The sequence below is a fragment of the Gouania willdenowi genome, chromosome 12, assembly GCF_900634775.1.
Source record: "Gouania willdenowi chromosome 12, fGouWil2.1, whole genome shotgun sequence".
Classification (NCBI taxonomy): domain Eukaryota; kingdom Metazoa; phylum Chordata; class Actinopteri; order Blenniiformes; family Gobiesocidae; genus Gouania; species Gouania willdenowi.
The window spans coordinates 11535006-11558977 of NC_041055.1; the positions used below are offsets into that span (position 1 = coordinate 11535006).

Here is a 23972-nt window from a genome sequence, read left to right on the forward strand (position 1 = left end):
AATTGGCTTTCCTCGCTTTTTTAGGAATCATACCAGCGCAACATTTTGTTCTACTTTAGCGTTTTTCTTCAACAATCGGCTTAACCTGTCTCTAGTAAGGGCTGTAGTATCTACAATTGGATCCTAGCTATCCAATTTGAAACATAATCTAATATCAGACAGATTCAGTTTAATGAATCCAGTTATAGAGGCCAATCCTTTAGAGAGGTATTCCGTGTAGGGCCATCTGTGTAATACACCTTAAAGTAGCTGCTTTACTTGAACAACTACGGGGTATGAGTACAACAGGATGATGAGAACAAGTCTGAGTTTTTAAACTAGATCTCCAAACATGAATGGTAAAATAATGTTACCTTAGTTTTACCTATACTTCTGGGACCTTATGGTTGCATCATAGCACAAACATTCTACAGCACACCTCAATTACATGAGAATCACTTCAACCCATAAAACCCTTTTTTAAAAGTCTCACTGCAGAAATCTTAAAATGAAGCCCAGAACCAGTGTTAATTCTGACTTGTCAAAATTTAGTCATCAGGACTAATTCAGTTACAGTCTAGTTGTAGTCAACTAAATGGCATTAAGATTTTAGTCACCTAAATATGTTACAGATAGAGTCGACTAAAATTTAAAACATCTGAATACATGCATTTTTTTTTAAGATTTGGTTACAGTTTATCAACCTGATATGAGATGGTAATAATGTTTGAAAATGGACACTGAGAGATTTGACGTGTAAGACCACATGATCACGTGCTTTATGATTTTATTTCATCCCATGTGATGAAATTAGAGTTGCCTTTTAATTAGTTGATGAAATTATCAATATATTATGATATAGTTTTTGTTCAAATAAAATTTTTCTTCTAAACACATTAAATAGGTCCTTAAAACATGTCAAAAGCCATTCAACCATTTAGAATGTAACTGTGGAGCTGGGCTTCACAAACTGTGTTTCAAATTGGGTGTGAAATCATAGCCGCATTACGTAACGGAGCCATCATTAGCATAAACCCGACCTTGCTGCTGAGCAATTCGGCTCCAGGCCAAAAACAAACCATGGGCGCAGTTCAGACTCTACCCGGGAGAGATGCACATATTCGGACTCGGGCGGAGCAAACCTTTCCTCTGACACCTTGTTTGGCCCGATCCGAGCACTTTTGGAAAACCAATGGGAGAAGCACTATCAACGCTGGAGCAACTTTTACACTGCTCTCTCCCATAGACACAGTACAAGGAGGCTGTGCCCTTCCCGAGCGTGGGCGTGGTTCCAGCGCCTCTAACTGACACGCCCCCAGCATCTTAGAGCAGAGAAAGGTGCTTGTTTTTCCATGATTTTGAGACCTAATTTTATATACTTAGCATTTTTTTTCATCAAACTCATAACACAAATGTATTTCTTCTTCAAATGTCACTTATGCAGTTGACAAAATCTATGTAACTTATGTAGTTGATGAAAAACCATGAAGGAAATTTTGACAACAATGCTCAGAAGAACAATACTAAAACAGTTTTATAAATGATAAGCTACCTCTTGATAATCAAAGTGTTATCAAAGCTAAATGACACAATAACAATGTTTCCCTTTAATTCTACTTTAATTCAGAATAAAAATTAAATCATCTTTAAACTGACCTTGTAAACACCTAATTCCAAATGAAAATGGCCATTCTGAATTACGTGGCTGGTTTATTCTGATTTTAATTCAGAATGGAATAATTCCTCGATCATGTATACGTTTAATTCTGGTCGTTCTGCGCATGCTCGTCCTCTTGCGAGGACAAAATCAGGATGGCCGCCAAAGTACGCATTTTATTTAACAAGAGCCTCAGAAGACATGGATATAATATAAAGAGGGGATGGACAGAAGCATAAACATGTGGACATACTGACATATCACACACACACGGACATTAGCAAACAAAACAGGCTTCATCGGGGGACATGAAGCTTTGCACCATAGCTTCACAAATGACGCGCAGCTTATCTGAAAGTTCTCCTTCCACTCAACATCCTGTATAGTGGAGGTAGAACAGCTGTTACACTAACCGCTGGCTTTGATTGGCCAAAGTATGGTCGTCTGCCTCCCTTCTCTGGTACTCTATCTCCAAATCTACTTCTCTGCAGACAAAAATGAAACAGTATGTTTTGGTCGAGCAGCTGCTTCAAAACTAAAAGCAAAATAAAAGTGAAAATAGTATATATATTATGTGGTCTTCTATGTTGTAACGGAAAATAAAAAGTTTATTGTGTGTTTTTCTCTGATAGATGTGATAAGTCTCGTTTGCTTCTGTCCAATCAGAACCTTTCCCAACCCCTAGACCTGAAGCGGAATTGAATAAAGGAGAGAAAACGTGTTTTCCATGTAAACCTCAATTCGGGATTATTATTTCCATGTAAACACGAAGCAAAATACTTTTACTGTATTCTGAATTATTCAATTCCCAATAATTAATTCAAGATTTAAAAAACACTATTTAACCGTGGCCAATAAAGGCACAGCTACAGTGTTCTGCATTTGGAGGCTTTGCTGTAACTCACATCCTCCCTTGTTCTTGCCAAGATTCACAAAGCCATTGTAGGTAAAAACAAAAAAAAAAAAAAAACTTCAATGTTCAGTGCATTTTTTATCATCACTCGAGTACTTCCACTGTACTTTGTATTGTCAGGTACAATTATCCTATCACACACACACGCACACGCGCACACACACACACACACACACACACACACACACACACACACACACACACACACACACACACCAATGGTACAGAATTGCATTGGAAGGTGCTCTTCCTTAGTCAGAAACAACCAAATGTTCAATGTCTTGCTCCAGTGCTCTTCAACGCACTAAAATTACTACACCCATTACACTCATCTACTGTGTGGTCATTAGTTTTTGTTGCTTGCACTGCTTGTAGTTCACGTTGGAACAGAGACTTACATGTAAATTATAAAATCAAAATATTGATCATTTCATGAACCCTTTATCTTACTATATCTATTTGTATTTTAGTGACTGCCATAAGAACGATGCAAAGCTTTCACTTACATTTTTTAAGATGTACATTATGATATTGAGCAGTGAGTAACTTCAAGCTGCCTCTTTCTCCCCATTATATGCTGTCAGCTCTCTCTCTCTCTCTCTCTCTGTCTACGCTCCCCCCACCCCCATCTCTTCCAGGAACTGGTCTGGATCAGGTTCCAGCAGATCAATGGAGATCTGGATCTGCACCGTTTACGCTATCGTTGCCAGTATTAATGCTCTTTTAATCTGCTCGGGATTACAGCCATCGATCCACGTCATCCATCCCCAGCACAAACGGCGGCTTCACACACATATATACACACACACATATATATACACACACACATATATATACACACACACACACACACACATACACACACACATATACACACACACACACACAGCGCTCACATTTGAGGGATAAATGCACACACAGGACAAGGTATAGTTGGCAATAGAAATGGAGAAAACGACGTCAGCCTTAGTGGAAAGTGGAAAAGACAAGAAACACAGATGAACATCCACTTCATTGTGTGTGTGTTTGTTTTTGGGTTGTATCTGATTGATTGGTTATAGATACACATTGGCTGATTTAGATTTAATCAGAGCAGCCAATCACAGGCAATCGAGGAAAAGGTGTGTGAGACACAGGTTGAATCTGTTTAATACACACATTGAAAAACCTCAATTTAATCCACACCTGAAAACAAAATAGCTTTGTTTGGGGGTAAATGTCTTATACTTGTTGAAATGGATGCCTCAATACGGTTTTTAAGAAAATCAAACATATTTCTTATTGATCATTGTTATACAAAACAACTACTAATCTGGAAACAACATTTTAATGTATGTTGTGGTTACTATTAGTCTTTAATAATTTTATCTTCAAACTGTTTGCCTAGCTGATTTACAGAAATTACATTTTTTGATCTCATTTAAATTAACATGAATATTTAATGCCATATTTGAGGTGTATTATAACGAGTGATTTTTTGCTATACATATTACAAACAAATGATCATATTTAGTGTTATAAAATTGTACTATTTAAAGTCAGTAAAAACATTTGAGCTTGGCAATCCAACAAATCCAGGGTTCTATATATTACCCATGTTTTCTTTCCTTTCAATGCTGTTTGACTTTCATGGTAAATTGCGGCTGGAGTCTGACAGGTTTGTCCTGCCTGTCACCGTTCATTACGCCTCTGGACAGACTTATTTCAGCTGTGCTGTGGTTATAATACTAATGAAGCTGAGGGAGGGAGAGACGGAGCAGGGAAGAAGAAACAAGGATAGACAGAACAAAGGGAGAATAATAAAAATAATAATAAAGAAATATGAAATAGTATTTACAGTATATAGAACATTTTACAGTGTTGAATGTTTCCAATGCACATCAACTGAAACAGTAAAAAGGAACTAAGTTACTGATGAAAATGTTCAACTAATTGAAATCAACATGAAACCTATTAGTTGATTACTTTAAGACAAACATTTTTGCACATTTTCTTAAATAGATTTTTTTCCATAATACCAATAGAGTGAGGATTTATGTACTGGAATATACATTAATCACTGTCAGCATTCATTTAGAGAACATTTTGAACATTGGATAAAGCCTGGTTCAAACTTATTTCATTGCATTGACACAGTAGAGCCGAAAGCTGTTTATCACTCCATAAATCTAAAAATACAGTTAATGGTCAAATAAGAACAAATAATTTACCCTTTATTTTCACAAATCAATGTATTTTAATTGTCTTTTATTGTATTTTATTATACATGTTCACTTGTAGTGGGTCACCCTGCAGAATTACAATACAAAAGACATAAGGGAGTATCAGTAGCTATTTATCTATCATTTCAGCACAGTGCACATGATTGTCATATGTTGCACAGACTTTTTTACTTTTCTTCTTGTAAAGTTAAATTTTATTGAATGAGAATTGGGATATTATGATTATAACAATTATTTTTGCAATTTTTAATTTTACACTACCACAAAAAAGTAAGAACTGTGTGAAAATTCTTTATTATAGGTCTTGGATTTTTATTCATTTCCATCCTTGGATGCTCTTATAACAAAATAATATATCAGCAATGTAAAATAACCAAAAAGTGGACTAAAAATAAAATTGCATTGGCTGTGTAAACAATAAATGCTACATATTAACTATAGTATGTACTTCTCTCAGAGAAAACATGAATAAAGGCTAGTGGTAATAAAAACTGTATATAATTATTGGAAATATTGTAAATAAATAATATCAGATTATATATAATATAATAATGTAATATGAATAAAATAGATATTTTTAATTAAATACCATCAGAAATATACATAAAAGCAAAAGGAAGCAATGATAAATATTCACTGATTGAGGGCCTTTACAGATTACTTTTCAGACACTGAAACTGACGACTTTAGAAGGAATCAATCGATCTCACACTGCCTCCATCATGTTTGCACATGAACAGTGAAACTACTGCTGCCCTACAGACATGTTCAGCTTTACGTCATTACATGAACGCACTTAAAGAGTAACTAAACCCCCTGGTTTAGGCTGACCTGATATTAGGGGGAAATTAAAAAAATGCCTTGATTATGGGCGGGGCTCCAGGAGCAGTTAAGACACGCCCAGTCTATGCTATAAGATCTCTAAAGAACAATCTATGCTATGCTAACTAGCTGCTTAATACTCAATATACCTCTATATTCACAATTCTCTCAATCCAACCCACTCACCACAGATTGCATAGTCCACAGGTGCTTGTTCTTATAAGAGGGGCAGAGCCAACAGCTATGCATGATGGTTCAATGATGTCATAGAATCTCGTTCTTAGCCAATAGCAAAATATATACCGTTTAATACCGCAATTAATTGTGAAAACAGGTAAAGGCAGGCATGCACTGTGCATTTTTTGGCCCATTTTGAGCCGATGTTCGACTTGTGCATCTATGTTGTGGGATCGTGCGAGTCTCTGCTAAATCGTGTGTTGTACATTGTCGTACACCTCACGACCAGCTCCCGATCAGCAATCAAAGGTCGTAAGGAAATCAAACATGTTTGAAATCCAGTCGCCCTTTTGAGCTCCTCGTGAGGGTATCGGCGTGTTTACCTTAAACTCTCACACTGTGCATGAGCAAACACCATAGGACCGCTGTAAAATTGACGGACTGTACTCCCCACGTCTGTCCAGTCAGCTCCTGGTCCGTCACATCGCCGTCTTTTCTTTTTTAAAGCTCTTTTTGCAGTGTCTCTCCACTTCTTCATCTGTTTTAATGGTGACGCTTCAGAGTTCTTCTTCTAATTTGTACATTGTATTTCCAGAAACAAGACCCCGATGTGTCATGTATGAACGTACAGTGTGAGCAGTCAGATCGTGTCAGAGTGTCGGTACGTATATCGTGAGAACATGAATCGTGAGCTGCGCACATTCGGACTCTGCAATTGAGTCGCACAGTTTGAGCTGGAGCTGAGTACAACGATTCAAAAAACTGCACAGTGTACCCCAGCCTTAATCGTGACATGCTGCTAGAATATTTACTTATGTAGTCTCACTTTTCCACCAACTATCAATCATGAGCTGTCCTTCTGATGACCTCGTGTATTTTATAATCTTGTTCTTTCTGCAAATTCCAAGCAAAAAAACTGAACCTCCAATTCAACCTCAGCTGTTTTTTGTTCAGTGCCACGGCCTCTGAACCATACAGCTTACTATTCTCTAGCCTTTCAGTAGACCTTACCGTTGAGGCTTGCTGGACCTTCTACTGATCACTAGAACCTCCATTTCTGCATCCTCATCCTCACCACCTCTCCTTTTTATTTACCATTCACTCTGTTTTCCTCCTGCTCTCCACTCTACTTAGAACATTTACTTGTCATGGTTCTCCTCAACCAGATGACATAGCAATCTGTCGGATGCACCAGAGTCCTTGAAACCATGTGTATCATGACTCTTTCCGTCGCATCACCATTGCAAACAAGAAAAGGCCAAGGGAAAATGCTTGGTGTAATCCATCTCTTCTGTTACACATCTTTGCCAATTCAGTGCTCTTCTTATTTTACCACCAAGGCTCTTTGTCCTTTCCCTTCCGTGAAGAAACACACACCTTTCTTCTTTTAGAAAAACTATAATGATGGAAAAGGTTTCATATTTTTCACTGCTTGAGCTCCTAGTTTGTACATAGGCATTGTACAGTAAGAATTGTGTGGGTTTGTTAATCATTTTCAGAAGTGAAATCCTCCAGAAGTATCATTGAAATAGAAAAGCATTAATATATTCTTTAAAGAGGTTTGGAAAAAAAAAACATGTATAATACTTGTTAATAAAGGGAGAGAACTCAAGACACCGATAGGTGACGTAATCTCATATGGATCATAGTCATTAGAGAAACCCATTAAAGATCTAATAAAATACCATAAATCTGCTATCTGCTCTCTACCCCATGTCTAAATGAGTGTATGTGCATGGTGGTCTTCAGCTGAGCAGAGCAAGTGTACCTGGAGCTCTTTGACATGTCTACGTGCATTTGGTTGTCACCATTGATTTGACCAACCTAATAATGTGGCGACAGGACCATTTTCTTCCTGGCACGGCAGAACCTCTGTGGACCTGCAGCACCAGTAATTGGTGTGGACACTCTTAACGAAAAATCACTATGCCACTGCTCTGATATTGTTATTGGGAGCTGCAGCGAAGGTTGGTGAGAATGTGGAGATTTGGGTGAAATCTCGGTGAAATAATCATTTTACAGTCAAGAAAGCTGTAATTCCAAGTTTGAAAACAGGCCTCCTTTACAGCAATTTACATCATTTCAGGCCCAAAAGCTGCATAAATATATACACAGATATTTTTGTTTTATAAGATCTGCATTTGCAATATATAACAAAAACAAACTTTACATTGTGATCTCATTAAAACTGTTTAACACAAGAATATTCAAATAAAATTCAAGAAGGTCCAGAAAGTGACATTTTAAGTCAAGGTCCAGAAAATCAGAATGTCTAACCATATTGGGCCTTGTAGTTATATCAACATTTACACATTATCAATAAGTAATTCTGTACAATTCCTATGGGTTTTCTGGACAATTGTTATTGTCACATAATAGAACTCAACATTTACATAAAACTATAGGCATGTTCCCCATTTACAAAAAAAGAAAGGGCAGCGATTCAAATGAAGAGAAAAATAGATTAAAAGTGAAGCTGAACATACCTGTAAACCAGTAGCACAAAAGGCTGTTTATTTAGGTATAGAGATCAGTATCTGTATCCGGACACTAGCAATAAATAACTAATTATCTAACATAAAGAAAGGAGAGGATGACCTTGTGAGGTGGGCAACACTCCCTTCGACAATGCTAGCCCGTATTGCCACAGCTAAAATTAATATCCTTCCTCATATAAACTTTGTAAGCTCTATGCTTCCATTGCCAACCCCACCAGGTTACTGGTAGAAACTTAACTTCAAATTAAAAAAAACAAAAACATTTGGAAAGGAAACAAACCTCACATTAAATGGTCTACGTTACAGTGGGTAAAAGCAAACGGTGGATAGACTTGCCCATATTTTAAGTAAAATCATTGTGCTTTTTTATAACATTCTTCAAAATACTGTTTTGATACTAGAACTACGCTCACCTTGGAAAATGTTAGAGCAGGATCTGGTTAATCTTTTCTCTGGACTAAAACATAAAACATGTTCATCCTAATTTGGACGACGAGTATCATATACAATACAAACTATGGCAAAAGTGGAGAAATTCATGGGTTTCAAACCAAAATGGCTACACATTTACCTATCTGGCATAATGCAAATGTTACCAGGGGGTGGGACATTTATTTCATGAATATGGGCCCAAAATGGTATCAATAAATTTTATTGTAGATTTTCCAGAACTAATTTCTCATTTTGGTATTCCAAGTAACTCACAATTTCTCTACTTTAGAGTTAGGTCATCACTTAAATCTCTCAAGGTTCTTTGGGGTATGAATTGACTGATCGCCCTATAGTGTCTCTAGTGGAGAGAGCACCTCAAAGGGAGACGGTTACTTACATATATACTAGCCTCAGGTCACACATTATTGCAGAATCATCCAAACGCAGATTATGGGAGTCCGATAAACATCTAGAAATAGAGATTATTGATTGGGATGCTGTATAGGATAATGTCTTCAGGGCATCTAAAAACCTAAATAACCAGTTATTCCACTACAACATTTGCCACAGGACTATACTTAACACTATGTAAAAGACATCTGATGGGGTTCCAATCCTTACTGTGCATTTATTGGTCAGGGCGTTGTAGGTACATTGATGCATGTCTTGTGGGAATATCCATATATACAAAGATTCTGGATTATTTGTTGTGGATAAAATTACTGAACTGGTAGGGAGGAGGTTCTCTCTGGAACCTGCTCCTCTTATTTTAAATGATAACTCCAGGTTATCTGAAATAGAGCGTAAACTGTGGCTGGCTAGCATCAAAGAAAATAATAGTCTCAAAATGGCTTCCACCACATCAGTTGTATATAAAACATTGGTTAGAATCTCTCCTTGATGGGATATACCTGGAGTGGTCATCAGCCAGGATTGATAACGCTAAAATAAGAACTCTACACATGTGGGGAAAAGCCACCGATGATGTTAAAAGATTGCTGTCATGACCTTTGGAATGCTATTTATGTTATCTAATATATTCAATTTGTAACCCTGATCCATATTTAACCTTATCCAATACAGTTTTTTGGCTTTTAATTTAGTGTTAAAATGTGTGTTCCAAAAGGGGGGGATTAGGTATGTGTTAATGTGTATGTTCAGTTTTAGGTGTCAGAGTGTGTGTTATTGTGCTATATATATATATATATATATATATATATATATATATATATATATATATATATATATATATATATATATAGCATTTATATATAAAGTTATTACTCTGTTGAATATAACAGTTTGTTTAAAATCAAAGCTTTAATTAAAACAGTTGATAACAAAAAAGAGGCTTCTCTTCTTTATGAGGTTACAACTCATACAGAAGCTGACATTTTTTGGATGTAATTATTATTATTATTATTATTATTATTATTATTATTATTATTATTATTATTATGCTGAAATAATAGACAAGATTTTGACCCCCTATAGTTCTTGTATGGCCATCTAAACTTTTGGCGTGGTATTCTAACAGAAGCTAATGTGATCTGGAGACTTAAATAAGTTTTCAGTGTAATTCCCCAACACTGACAAAAAATGCCCAAAGCTGACACATTTGAAGATGCAGTTCCCAAAACCCTTTCAACAGTTCTGGTAAGATCTTTGTTCTTAGCCTCCAAAAACAGCTATCGACGAGATAAGACAGAGATAACAGTATCAGGCAAATCTTCTCACGCTGACACACAAACAAACATCACAAGTCTCTTCTCAGCAGCCTGGAATCCATTATTACAGATCGATAGCAGCCTGTGAATATGCAGGAGGTCAGAGAAGAAACTCTGAAAATGGATACAAGCTGTATACCCATTGTCTGACACTGTAGGATGCGCTCGCATGCACGCACGCACACACACACACACACACACACACACACACACACACACACACACTGCTGTAACTGCTGGTAATCTGTGCCATAAAGTAGAGTCCAGCTCATTAATAATGCACTGTGTCTGCTCGCAGCAGGATGTGTAAAATGGAAAATATCTAGGTTCAGTCATTCAAATTTTCAGCTCAATTTGACTCAAAGTGGTCCTTGTCTACTAAATTATTTCTGTTGTTGCAACATAGAGTGAATCTCTGCTGATATTCATCTTTTTCTTTTCTTCTTCAACAGTACCTGCTCTCGATAATGATTACGTGCTATGGCATCACAGAGTTTTAGTTTGTATTTATACATCACACAAAACATTACATCAACGCAAAAATATGTAAATATTGATAATTCAATGTGAATATTTCACATTAAAGCATAACAGCAGCTTATAACAACAACAGAGGCATTTTTAAATGATAAAAAAAGAAAACAGAAACTGAGAACATATCGCCAGTTAAGGATTAGAGGTATGAAAGATCTCTGATTTGATGCTGATTCGAGCATCCTCTCCTCCATCTCCTTCATCCATAAATCACCTGCAGCCACAGGCGCACTGAGGCATCCACCCAACCAAACAATGGACTAATCCTTTCTCTCCCTCTACCTCTTTCCCTCCCTCCATTGTGACTGGTTAACCCGACTGCGAGGTGAAGGAGTGAAAGAGCAGACTGAGGCAGGTCACGCTGAGATTCCCATCAATAATTCATAGGTCCGCTTCTGCCTCTCCTCTTGTGTTCAATTCCCCCGACGATCACATAATACCTCCCCCCAAAAGGGAGAGAGGAGTAGAGAAAGAGACAAATTGAGAAAAAGAGAGAAGAGGCTTGAAAGGAACAGGAGAAAAGGAAAAACCACAGCTTTCTTCAGGTGCTCATATTCTGAGATATTTAGAGTTTACATGTTTCCATTTTAGTGGTGTTTTATGGCCTTCCAGGTTAAAAACCCAATCTTCAAACAACAATAAAAGGTCAGTGTTTGGTCAGCAACACACAAGGATGTGACCAATCATAAGGCATCAAAGCTTACAGCTTGGCCATTCGGTTTTCCTTCCATCCATCCATCCATCCATCCATCCATCCATCCATCCATCCATCCAACTTTCTGCCTTGTTTGTAAACAATCACAGGCACGGACACACTTCCTTGTTATGCATGAAAGATAATGTTTCACAATACAAAACAAAACGCCAGGAGTGGAGTAATGCAGCAGCTTTTGTTTGCTTTGCTGGTTCCCCATTCTGGAAATATCATTACATCAAGTGCATTGAACTCCTGGAAATAATTATAACTTATATCTTATGTGCACTTTTACACAAATGACTCCACCTTTGTGCATTTTGTCAAAGTTACATAATAAATTAGAGAATATTTTTTATTTTGTGAAAAATCCCATGTGCTGCCAGAATAAAGACGACGGCTTCAAGTTTTCTATTTCACTGCAACTAACATTTTCTAAGTGTTTTTTAAAAAAAACTAAAAAAAAAAACTACTTTTTAAAAGAGGAACGATTTAGCACTATTTAAAACATCCGAATACAATATTTTTTCCACTTGATTGTTTCCTGTACATTGTATTGACATGTGACACGTGTAAAAGTCTGAAAATAGTATTTTTTTTAATGTTTTTTTTTATCTTCTGTACGCTGAATTTGATTAATTGCAACACAAATTCCTAAAAACAAAGTGCACATATTGAAAAAAAGTTTTTAAAAATATCACAGTGTGGAAAGTATATGTGCGATCCACTTTCTGAATTTGCCTTGTACCTCATGAAGAGTCATTAGACAATGAGGGCTTCCTCAGCCTGGTCAGCGTATAAGGCATGGTTCACCTTGGACAGGTCACAAACAGACACACACAGGCTCAGACGCACATATTCAATCCTGTCTACGAGGCAGTGTGACAACTCAGCACCAAATAACTCACATGTGCGAGAGAATAATTTCGAAAGCAAAACAGAAGAACAAAAGTAAACTGAACTAAAAGAAACACAGTTACAACATGCTAATGTCATCTATAAAATTGTATTTATAATGTAGTAAGGGCAGTTAATAACAGGCTCAAAGAGAAGAATAAACCCTCTTCCCAGTCCACCCCTCCTCCTCTGCTGCTCCAATTTGCTCCATCTATTGTCTGAGTGTTGCAGCCCTGACTTTTGACCGCTGCTCTATTGGTTCTTGTAGAGCCTCTGATCTAGGAATTGCTTCTCCCTCTCTTTTTACTGTCATTTCAGTGTCACCACGGAAAGAAACAAAGAAAAATTGAATAAAAACAAGCACAAAGTACAAAAAAGGGAAACAAAATAAAACAATCTTTGGAAAATATGTTGCCAATCCGAGAATGTGTGATTCTCCTATTATAATCTCTATAAGAAGTTGCCCTTAATAGAGCGGGGATCTGTCTGTGATGCAACCTGCCTTGTTCCCTGAGTCAGCTGAGATAGCCTCTAAAAGAAAATAACCAGGACAAGGAATTGTGTACAGACTTGTATAAACTGGTCTCATTCTATATTTAACAAGCAAGAAGTGACAAATACTTCCAAGAAAGATAAATAAAAACAACCGTCAAGGCTAAATTGCAAACCTAACAGGGACCAGGTACTACATATATATTTTTAAAAAAGATTTATTTTTGGGAATGGTTTGTGAGTTTATACTAAAGTATAAAGTGAATTAAAGCTGCAAGCAGCAATGAATGGGCCCTAGCAACTACACTCATGTCGGGAAGTGGCATACGTTGAGGTGTGTTGCATGTCGGGGCGTGACAGAAATTTGAAAGTGTTGAGACGTAGCAGACCATTTTCAAGGATTATAGCACAAACTTTCCTGCGATGTTCTGTGCAAATATAATGCCTATGATTTCCTTTTACCAATAGGTGGCGCTATGACTGTGAATGACTGTTAAGTTAAACCATAAATATTTTTTTGGCATACAAATGAAAGCTGCTTTAATTAATTGGTATCTACTTAGCTCCACAAACTCTTAATAACTTCTATAAGCGTAGCACATCATCCAAGTGAACATGGTGCTAAGAGGAATATTTCAGTCTATAAAGATTCAACTTTCTTGTCAAGATTGTTTTATAATACAACCAAATAAACATGTTTGTTTAAAATTAAAAAATGAATGTGTGAAGTACATTAACAGTGCAGTGTTGGATGTAGGATGTATAAAAGCAAGGAATCTCTGTCTGTGTATGTGTGTGTGTTTGTGTGTGTTCCTCAAAAATCTCATGATGAGATATCACTCTCTACAGTGATGTGATGATGTCATGAAGAACTTCAGTGATGATGTCAGAATTTTGCAGAAGTTCTACAGTGATGATGTCATCAGTGCCAACTGGGAGCAAATAAAATTTTCAAGGGGGCGCCATTGAGTCATTTTGCAGTTCACATGTCCAATATGCGTTCAAATTTTCACAAGTTTTTGAACGTGTTTAGGCCCTCAAAAATGCAATATTTTTTGTAAGAAAAATAATAAAAACGAGGCGCATTACAATAAGGTCCTATGCTCCGTTGTGCTCGGGCCCTAATAATAACATTATGATCAGGGTACAAACAGCCAGAATAATCGCTGTTAAAACAGGTGAGTGTAGTCTGAAGCTGTTCTGTGACATTTTACAACACACAGGGGAGTACGGATCACACTCCCACTTTCAGCTCCACCCTACACCCACTGTCACCCGTGTCATTCCCCATTAACCAATATCCTCAAATATCATCAAAAACAAAGGGCCTTCAATCCAATCACAGGCCAACCGTGTGGGAATAAACACATGCCTACGACATATGCACTGACACTGCTTTCCTTTCATATTCTTATAATTTGTCAAAGTTAAAACAGACATTGAAATTAATCTTCAACTCACAAAACAGGATTTCCTCATCATGGGACCTGCTCTGTTTGAGATATATTAGATCAGAAATGGGGAACTGGCGGCCCAGGGGCCTCTGTCTAATTTTGTGTGGTACCCAGGTGGTCAAGTAAAAGTACACAAAATGACACAAAACACTAAAAACGTACGAATAATAAATAGAAATAATCAAAAACAAAATAATATAGAAAGACATAAAAGAACAATAAAATACACAGAATTACACCAAAAGCGCACAAAAATATACACAACAAAAAATATAGAAAGTGACACCAAAAACACATGACCACAGCAAAAATAGACAGAAATTACAGAAGATGAAACTAAAGGACAACAAGAACAGACACAATGGCAGAAAAATACACAAAACAACAGGAAAAAAAAAACTTAGGACAAAAAACAGACAGATTTATAGAAAAATGGGAAAAAAAGACAACAAAAACTAAAAAATACTCTAACAACACACAAGACAAAAACTAAAATACAGAAACAACACAAGAACAACAACCTAAATACACAGGATACCGCTTTAATAAAAGTTGCCCATCTCTGCATCAGACAGTAGGTAGAGCCACATTTGACCCTATATACGGGTTCGTAAGACCGGCTCTCTACAATAATGAGTATTACAATGATAGCTGATAGGAAACAGTATGTGTAACCTCAAATGGGATTTAATGTGGAAGGGTTGGATGTGCCAACATTTTGATCACTTAATGTGAGAGAATCCAAAACTACAGCTTATGTGTGATTTTCCTGGTCTACAGTGGTCAGTATCATCAAAATGTAAAAAAAAAAAAAGGACATTACACCTGGCTCACTGATCTAACCAATTACTTGTAGGGGAATGAATGTATAGACATAGTTAAGGGCTCAAAGCTCAATACATCAAAGATCATTTACTCTAAGAAAAGTTATAAAAGTTTTAAATTGCCGCTCAAAAGTTTGTGGCGATGGATGCATAGAAGTATTTTTACTGGGAACAAACTAGAACAAAGCTGGTGTCGACCTAAACCCTGTCCTCTTTGTCTGGTGCAGAAACACAAGAAATCACAGTAAGAAGGAAAGGCGTAGCTATGCATTTCAATATTCTTAAGCTTATGTGTGTCCATCCAAATAAACTATGTACCTATGTTTTGTAGAAATCATATTTTATTTTTCCAATTACAAAGGGTTTGGTAAATGCAGTGATGAAGCTAGCAGGGTTCAGTGCCTCCAATAAGGTTAAGAATCACTATAGGCAGTAATTGGCAGTTAGCTATGTGTGTATCAAGTTTCAAGCCAGTAGAAATAGAAAATGGTTTGTTTTTTGGTTTTTTGCCCTGGGAGCTTTGCATGCTTTATACCTACATAGGTTACACATACTGCCCACTAATACACTGGATTGTGGAACACATCAGTATGTTTAAAGTGTTGATTAAACTCCTGAGATATAAATCCTTACCAGCTTCTTTAGGATTTGGTGGAAAACCCATCAGATGCACGGAGGCCTGACTTCACAACCTCCTGGAGTAAAAGGATCTACTTTTAATGTCTCAGCACATATAATACAGCAAACCTTCTGGGGTCTAGTGGAGTCAATGCAGGAGAATGTACCGGTACACACCGTAGTATATTATAAAGGGATTTTAATGTTGTAATGTTGGAGATGTACAAACCAAAACAGAACTATAACATGAAGCTTGTATTTCTCTTATCTCTGAACTATTTACATTTTTTATTAAAGTAACGACAGTATTAATTTTAGAAAGATTAATTTAGAATCAGACAAAATGTACCCTGAAAGAGAATTTAGTTTTTTGTCTCGTTTGAACTTGTAACAAACAAATGTATCAGATGTGAGAATAAATAAAGCAATACCGATTTACCCCACTTTATCTTATCAAAGTAGACTCATTCAAATCAGTTCCATTCTTTACTTTGTAAACATAGTGTCCTCGTGAACAGCATTTGATGAAAAGTTGCATAAAATGTTTAATTTTGCCATCAAATTGGACTGTTATGTCCAGCAGACTTCTACCGCACAAAGAAATATGTTGTACTGAAAAACACACACACACGCACATACAAACTAAATTTGAAAAATCAACACATTTTAAACGTGAGGTTTGAAACTGCTTCTGTCACTGACAAATCGTCTCATTTCAAAAAGATAAACAAAATAAAGGCAGAAATCTGTCTGCAGCACACGTTGTTATTTGTTTTTTTGTTTACTCAGTGCTAGCTTCGCAATTACTAAAAAAAAACTTCGAAAAATTATTCTAACTCGGTAGAACGTTCCTTTTTAACACCTATCATGACACATCCATAACAAACACAATTCTTTTTTTTCTATGTTGCACACGTGTGTATACACTGTAAAAGACTACATATATTTTACAGTAAGACCTACAACTGTTAAAATCCTGAATATAATGGATCCTAATAAATTCAAGATTGGGTGAACTTTCGGCATTATACCTTTATTTTAACATATACTTACCATCCTCTTTGACAAAATAGTATTACTTATGCTATGTATACTTAAGATCTAAATAACTTGTTCTACTTCATAGGATTGTTTTCGATTTGACCCTGGATAATAAAAAATACACAGAATAGAAACATGGATTCCCTCCAAAAAAAAAAGCCTACATCAGACAATAAACAATTCATCACTTTAGCACAACAGCTTCTTGATTACAGTGTTTTTAGATGGCTCATGGTACTATAATTGTGTATTATCTGTATTGTATTATATTATATACATTGGTATTATTTTATTACTTTTCCCTACAGGTGTGCACATGTATTTAATCCCTATTTCATCAACAGTCTTTTATTTAATTATGTGCGTTTTATTTCATTTCTTCCTTTTCTATGTTTTAGTGTTTTTTTTTTTCATTCAATATTCTGGAGCTTCTGTAAATATATATATATATATATATATATATATATATATATATATATTTATATATATATATATATATATATATATATATATATATATATATTTTAAAGCTATTTACCCCTGGGATAAATAAAGTAGGCCTATATCTGATTCTGAAATGTATAAGCGAGCCATTAGTTATATTGAATAAGTTCGTACTAAAATACATAAAAAAAACATTATATGCAATAAATCTTGTAGTAAATTTAGGCCTCAAATATTAAAAAAAAAATCAAATTATGAATCAAGGAATGACACGATCAAATCCCACTATAATTTTACAATATCTCTCTAAATGCTGACCTTAAATTGTGTAAAGCACATTACGTTGCTTTCTGTATATTAAAATAGAATTGCACCCTGATCCTAAATGGCTGTATTTTTCTGCAGTTAAATTAGGCTGGTTGGTTGGACAGGGATCGGGATCCTCACTAGAGGGGGCAGCAGCCCACCAAAGCCCCCGTCATGTCCCCTCACTAACGGGCTTCACGGCGATCAGGCCTCAACAGGAGGCCAATAATCTGTATTTTTATTCTATTTTTTTAAACTATAGGTGTAAACTCCTCTTTGTTTTTTTATCTTTTTTTTCTTTATTATTATTACTATTTTTGGAACGAGCAGTTTCTGAGTTTTCTTATACTAAACTTTAGAAAACAAGCCATGAAAGCCAGATCAGGACATCAGAGAGCACTGACCGTTTGGAAGGTAATCCCCTGACCTTGTCATTCCCGATCGATCTCTTGCTATTGATCAATAATGGTGATTATAACCCCAGTGAATGTAAATAAATGTTTTCCATTTGAATTGAAGGTGAGTAAGTTCTGAGTTTATAAACAACCAGCACACGACACAAGTGTGTGTGTGTGTGTGTGTGTGACATTATTGTTAATGTGAGTTAAAGCTGTGGGTCATCCCGCTCCTACCTGCCAATCTCAGGGCTGACATCCGCTGAAATTCGGGCTCCTGCAGCCACTTCCACATCCTCCTGAAGGTCTCCCGGCCCGACTTTAGTTTACTCCAGGGTTTGGGGTTCCTTAGGAGGTCTGACAGGGTCCCCTGGGAGCGGCACAGCACCCTCTGGGCGAAGATGGCCTGGGGGATGCTGTACCTCTTCAGCTCCGCCGTGATCCTCTGCGCAACCTCCTTGGTGTTGATTTCCTCCAGCTGCCCAGAGCCGGGGCCCCCCTGCGACTCGGAGGACACAGGCGGTCTTTCCCGGGAAGAAGCCAACACGGGCCCGTGAGTTGGAGACTGGAGATGGGAGTGGGGGTGGTGGCCCGCTGAGGACACGGCCGGGTGACCCGGGTGATGCATTCCGTTCAGGTGCGACATCATTCCCGCCGTGGGGCCACCCAGGCCTCGATGCTGGTGGTGATCTCTGGCCAGCATGGAGGCAGTGTGGTGCGCGTCGAAGTTCAGCATTTTGTCGTGGCTGGCGTGCGTAGTAGTGCCATAGTTGTGGAGCCCCTGTTGGGTGTTGTGGATGGAGCCCAGGCCGTTGCCCAGCACCGGGGAAAGACTCTGACCCATCCCGGACATGTGGTCTTTGTGGTACGGGCTGTAGATGTTGTTCATGCCCGGGAGCCCTCTCTCATCCCGCATCAGAGTGAAGCTCCCACTGACGTTACCGGAGAGCCGCTGGTGGTGGTGATGGTGGTGGTGAAACTTGTCGGACACGGTGGAGATGGGCGGCAGCGGCTGCAGCGGGGTGAGGGTGGTGTAGGTACCACTCATCCCCATCCCGGGAGAGGACGTGTCGCACGGCACGCTCATGGCATGGTGCAGCGGCAGGGACAGCTCCGGTCGGTACTCCCCGCTACCGTCCAGTATCGTAGCCATACCGGACACCATGGCGGAGCGGGACGAGGCGGCGACGGCCAAGTCCTGGTGGATCCTCAGGGTGGAGGCAGCAGCAGCAGCCGCCGCAGCAGCAGCTCCGTGTCCCCCGGAGCTCCCGCGGCTGTGGTGCGGGCTGTGGCCGCTCATTAGCTCCAAATCAGGGGCCATGGAGCTCACCGCCACCCCGCCATGCAGGCTGCCGAGGCTGTCCATTGTCATGTCCGTGTTCATGGCGTAAGCGTCCAGGTTCTTGGCCAGGCATCTATAGGCGTTAGTGTAGGCAGTCTTCATTCATCTGTCCTCTCTGTCCATCAGGTGGAGCGGAATTCTCTGCTTCCCTGCCGCTCTCTCGCTGCTCTCCCGGGAGACTCCGGGATGGGTCAGTGTCGTATTCCCCGTTATCATTCACTTACTCCGATGTGTTCCCGTCCTCCTACGGCCTCTCCAGCTCGGTATGTTTTGGCGAGTTCCCCGGTGCGTGGGCATTAAATATCTTTGGATCTGGATCATTCGACTCTGTGTGCTGGCTCCCCCATTCCCTGCCCTCTCCTCCCGCTGTTCCTCTGCCGATCACACTGGAGCTGTCCACGGTCCCCTTCCACACAACTCAACCCAACGTGCTACAGGGAGAGGAGGGGAAGCTGGAATCGACAGCTGGGCGTCATCCGCCTGATTGACTGCTCAATCACCAATCAGCTGGGGGATATAGATTTTAAGGGCGTGGTAGTAGGGATTGCTGGCCAATCATGTTTTTGAACAGATCGACTCACCAAACAATGGAGTCACTGCAGCTTATAGCTGAAAAATACATTCACAACACTTCCAAATTACTACCGTTAATGTTTTTACATCTTGTTATATGCATTAATATTTTATCATAGGTTAGCAATGCAGATTTTTTCAATTAACTATTAATATTTCAGCCATAGCAAACCATGTAAAGACCCTTGTTATCAAATCAGAAGTTTAAAATGTTGTTTTCCTTTAAATTACCCAAAGCCTTTTATGTTTACATAAAATACCACAACACTATGCCAAGCCTTCTCCAGTCAGTGAAATTATTCTTTTCTTCCTAAGGTAAAAAAACAAAACAAAAAAAAAAAAAAACAATCTCGCATTATGCATGTACAGATATTTGTGAATGCACACTTTTATACAAAGATAATTCATAAATGGAAATGGGATGCTTCAAAGTTGTCTTTAAATATTGATCTTATTCATAAGCTCAAAATAAATAAATGCAATGAATTGGATTAAATTACATTGCAATTCATGTCTTATATAGCACCAACTGAGACACATTCATCTCATAGCACCTATCATTCACAAATTAAATACATGTTGTATTGAAAAGTTAGAAATCAGAATATAAACATAAATCTGAGTTGTAAAAGAAATGTGTAGCTCTACATTATCATTGATTAAGATGATTACAACTGTTTAAGAAGAGCGCTGATTCAGTTGAAAATCAGCCACAAAATTAGAAAAAACATGAACGCAAAATTTTAAGAAGGAATGAAAAAAAACAAAACATACTGTCTGTGTTCAAGGCACTGGTTGTTCAGTTTCCTCATCTTAAAACCCCCCGTTGTCACCAATATATTACAGAACAAAGAAAAGTCATAGAAAGGTTTATAACTGATCAAATATACCATCAAATGAGAGTTACAGCCAAAAAAGCAAGTAAACATACTTCATCTCCTGATTTCTAACAACAACCTGAAGATGCAGCCTTTTCTCATCAGCTCCAAAAGCAGAGAAGCAATTTGCCCACAGGGATCATTAAAATTTGATTTCATCTCAGCTCTCAACTCATAACCTGCTTCGCTGATTGTTCGGAGGAAAGGAGGTAGGGGTGCAGAAACAAGCTGAGAACATATAATAGAACCATCATCTAAGTCCTCATCACTGCTCAAATGTTGGATTTAATCTAAAAATCCAGTCAAAAACTTCATTCGTATCTGTCATTTATCTTTGAGTAGTTACTGTAGAAATAGCCATATTGGCCCAATATAGAGTCATTCTAAATGCCCTTGAAGTTGCTGCTAACCATGCTTTTTCTGCTTATAGCAAGTCACCTGCTTTCTGAATGCTACTGCCTAAATGAGGTTATATCTGTGATGGGATATTTAGAAACATATAATATCAGAGATTGCAAAATCTCATTCTTATAATGAGCAACTGTTCACTGTGTTGCATCTATATACAAGAACTAGCAAGTTGTTTTAAAAGATGAAAATATGCACCGGTAGAAAATATGTGTAGCAAGGCAGTGCAAACAATATTAAACATATTACACTCCACTTCCTTACAAAGGGTGTAAGGATATTTCAGTATTTGTCTGATGTGCACACAGCGTGGACACGTGTGCAGCTGTGTGAGAATGTTTGAGGTGTAGACTGCTGCAGTGTAAATGATGTGTTTGGATGCTATCGACAATCTCTGGGTGGAGTGATGAGCGTGGGAGAAGCACTGAGAGGGCATTATGGCCTGTTGCCTGTTCATTTACAATTCATTACACTTCCAAGGACAAATGACTGCTAAATAACTCTGTTTGCTTTTTACCCCACCCCACCACCCCCACCCCAACAAGGTCTAAATGTAATTCTAGAACATCTGTTGTTTACTAAATCATTATGACAAAGATGGTCAAAAAAACATTTGGTAAAAAAAAACAAACTCTTTGATAAATTTGAAATTTGAAATAAATTTTACCAATTACACTTTTTTTTTAAACCATCTCTTTATTGTCTTTTATAGGAAAGCAAAAACATTGTATAGCAATAAAATACACACATTGTAAAAGCAAAAATGAATAAAGAGAACAAAAACAGGAGAAAGAAAAAAAATAAAAAATAAAGCCCTTCTCACAATCAAATCTGTTTATCAGTCCAAACCTCATTTTGTACGTCATTACTGTCCAGGAAGTCGTAGAAAATAGTCCAGATCTTTCAAAATTTGTCAAGTTTGTTTTTAGAAAAATAGCTTATCCTTTCAAGAGCCAGGAAGAAGAGTCATTCCTCTAAGCCACTGAGATAGTCGGTTCCTTGCATGCATCGTTTTGCCTCCAGGAAACATACATTGAGTAATTACTTGACATTGTTTGAGAGTAAGAAATGTTCAGAATAGATATTAAGAATACACAGTTTAGGTTTTTTTGGGGGGGGGTTCGGTACCTTTTTACTAATAATTTGACTGCTCAAATTCAAAATCTATTCCTAGAAGCATATAATGAATGGACACTCCCACATACAATGACCAATGACACATTTGGTTTTAAGAAACTTTTGTTCTCCATAATTAGGACTATAGAGCAGTGTTTCTCAAATGGAGGCACAAAAAAGACAGGGAGAGAGAGGAAAATGAAAAATGAAACAATTCAAAATATTGGGTTTCATAATGTTTATTTTTAGTCTAAAATGATAATCACAGTAAAATATTAACAGCAACTCACAAAATGACAACAAAAACACAAAATAAGAGAGAAATAAACTGAATAATAAAAAGAACAGACAAACGACAACAAAATACACAAAATGACACCAAAAACACACGCACTAAGACAGAAAAAAAAACCTTATTGTTACCAGCAACGACAACAAAGACACACTAAATGAGAGAAAAATTCAAAATATCACTGCAAAATACACAAAATGAACAGAGAAACATACAAAACAACATAAGAAACAACCAAACAACACCAAAAACACACACACTGAGAGAGAATACCAACAGTACAAAAATGACAACAAAAACACACAAAATAAGAGAAAACTTTACTGAATAACAAAAAAAACAACAACAAAATGACACCAGAAACACACAAAATGATGATAGAAAGGATCTTGATTAGAACATGATCTGAAAATACAAGGGTCAGTCTTGGTCAGGAGGGAGATGACCGTAAATTATTCAATAAATCTATTCAGGAGGCACTAAATACTGTTTCATTCCACTTATTTACAAAATGAGATTCTTTAGAATGTCTGTTATCCCTCATTCAGTTATTTTTTCAAAGAATTCTGAGCAAAATGTTGTAGTTGGAAAAAGGGGGTACTTGGATTCAAAAGCTAGAGAAAGGGGGTACGTGAGCCAAAATAGTTTGAGAACCACTGCTATAGAGGATTTCTATAGCTTCATGCTCTTATCAAAGTGTGTTCCATAATGTAATTTCATGAAAAATGACGGTTTACTTCGCTTCTAATTTTTATTAACCTGAGATATGATTCGACAGCACTGTTTAGGGAAATGTTTTCATTGCTTTGAGGCCATAGTTTGCTTTTACCTTAAGAGTCTTTGGTTTTGTAAATACAGCTTAAAAACGTGCCTTTGAGTTCATAGTTTAGAGGAAAAAGTGTGAGGATTCAAGAAAAAAACCTATAGATATAGAAAACCCATGCAGTCTGCAGCAGTACACTAACAAGAGTTTTTATATATATTTTAATTTCAACATACTGGGTCAAAATGATGAACAGGAGGTGATACAGAAGTAGGGAAGGTGTACGAAATGAAGAGGATGAACGGAGGAGGAGGAGCAGGATGGGTAGTTGGGCAGATGTTGCTTTGTTTAAAGACTGTTGTGTAATTAAGGATAGGAGAACAAGAAGCCTGACCCATTTTCTTCTTTTGATCAGTTGTCAAAGAGCAAGGCAGGGGGTCTGCTGAGAGACAACCTGTCTCTCTGTTTATTCCT

At 37.5% G+C, this 23972-nt stretch overlaps 1 protein-coding gene across 1 annotated transcript in view; it reads right to left on the reverse strand.

The window, feature by feature from the left end:
- The window catches only part of onecut2 (one cut homeobox 2), a 45569-nt gene extending 25741 nt beyond the window's left edge, over positions 1-19828 (reverse strand). Inside the window, exon 1 of the mRNA XM_028462957.1 lies at positions 18364-19828. Coding sequence (XP_028318758.1) covers positions 18364-19570 — 1207 coding nt within the window. The 5' untranslated portion in view covers positions 19571-19828. The remainder of the gene's footprint in view (positions 1-18363) is intronic.
- Between the last annotated feature and the right edge of the window lie 4144 nt (positions 19829-23972).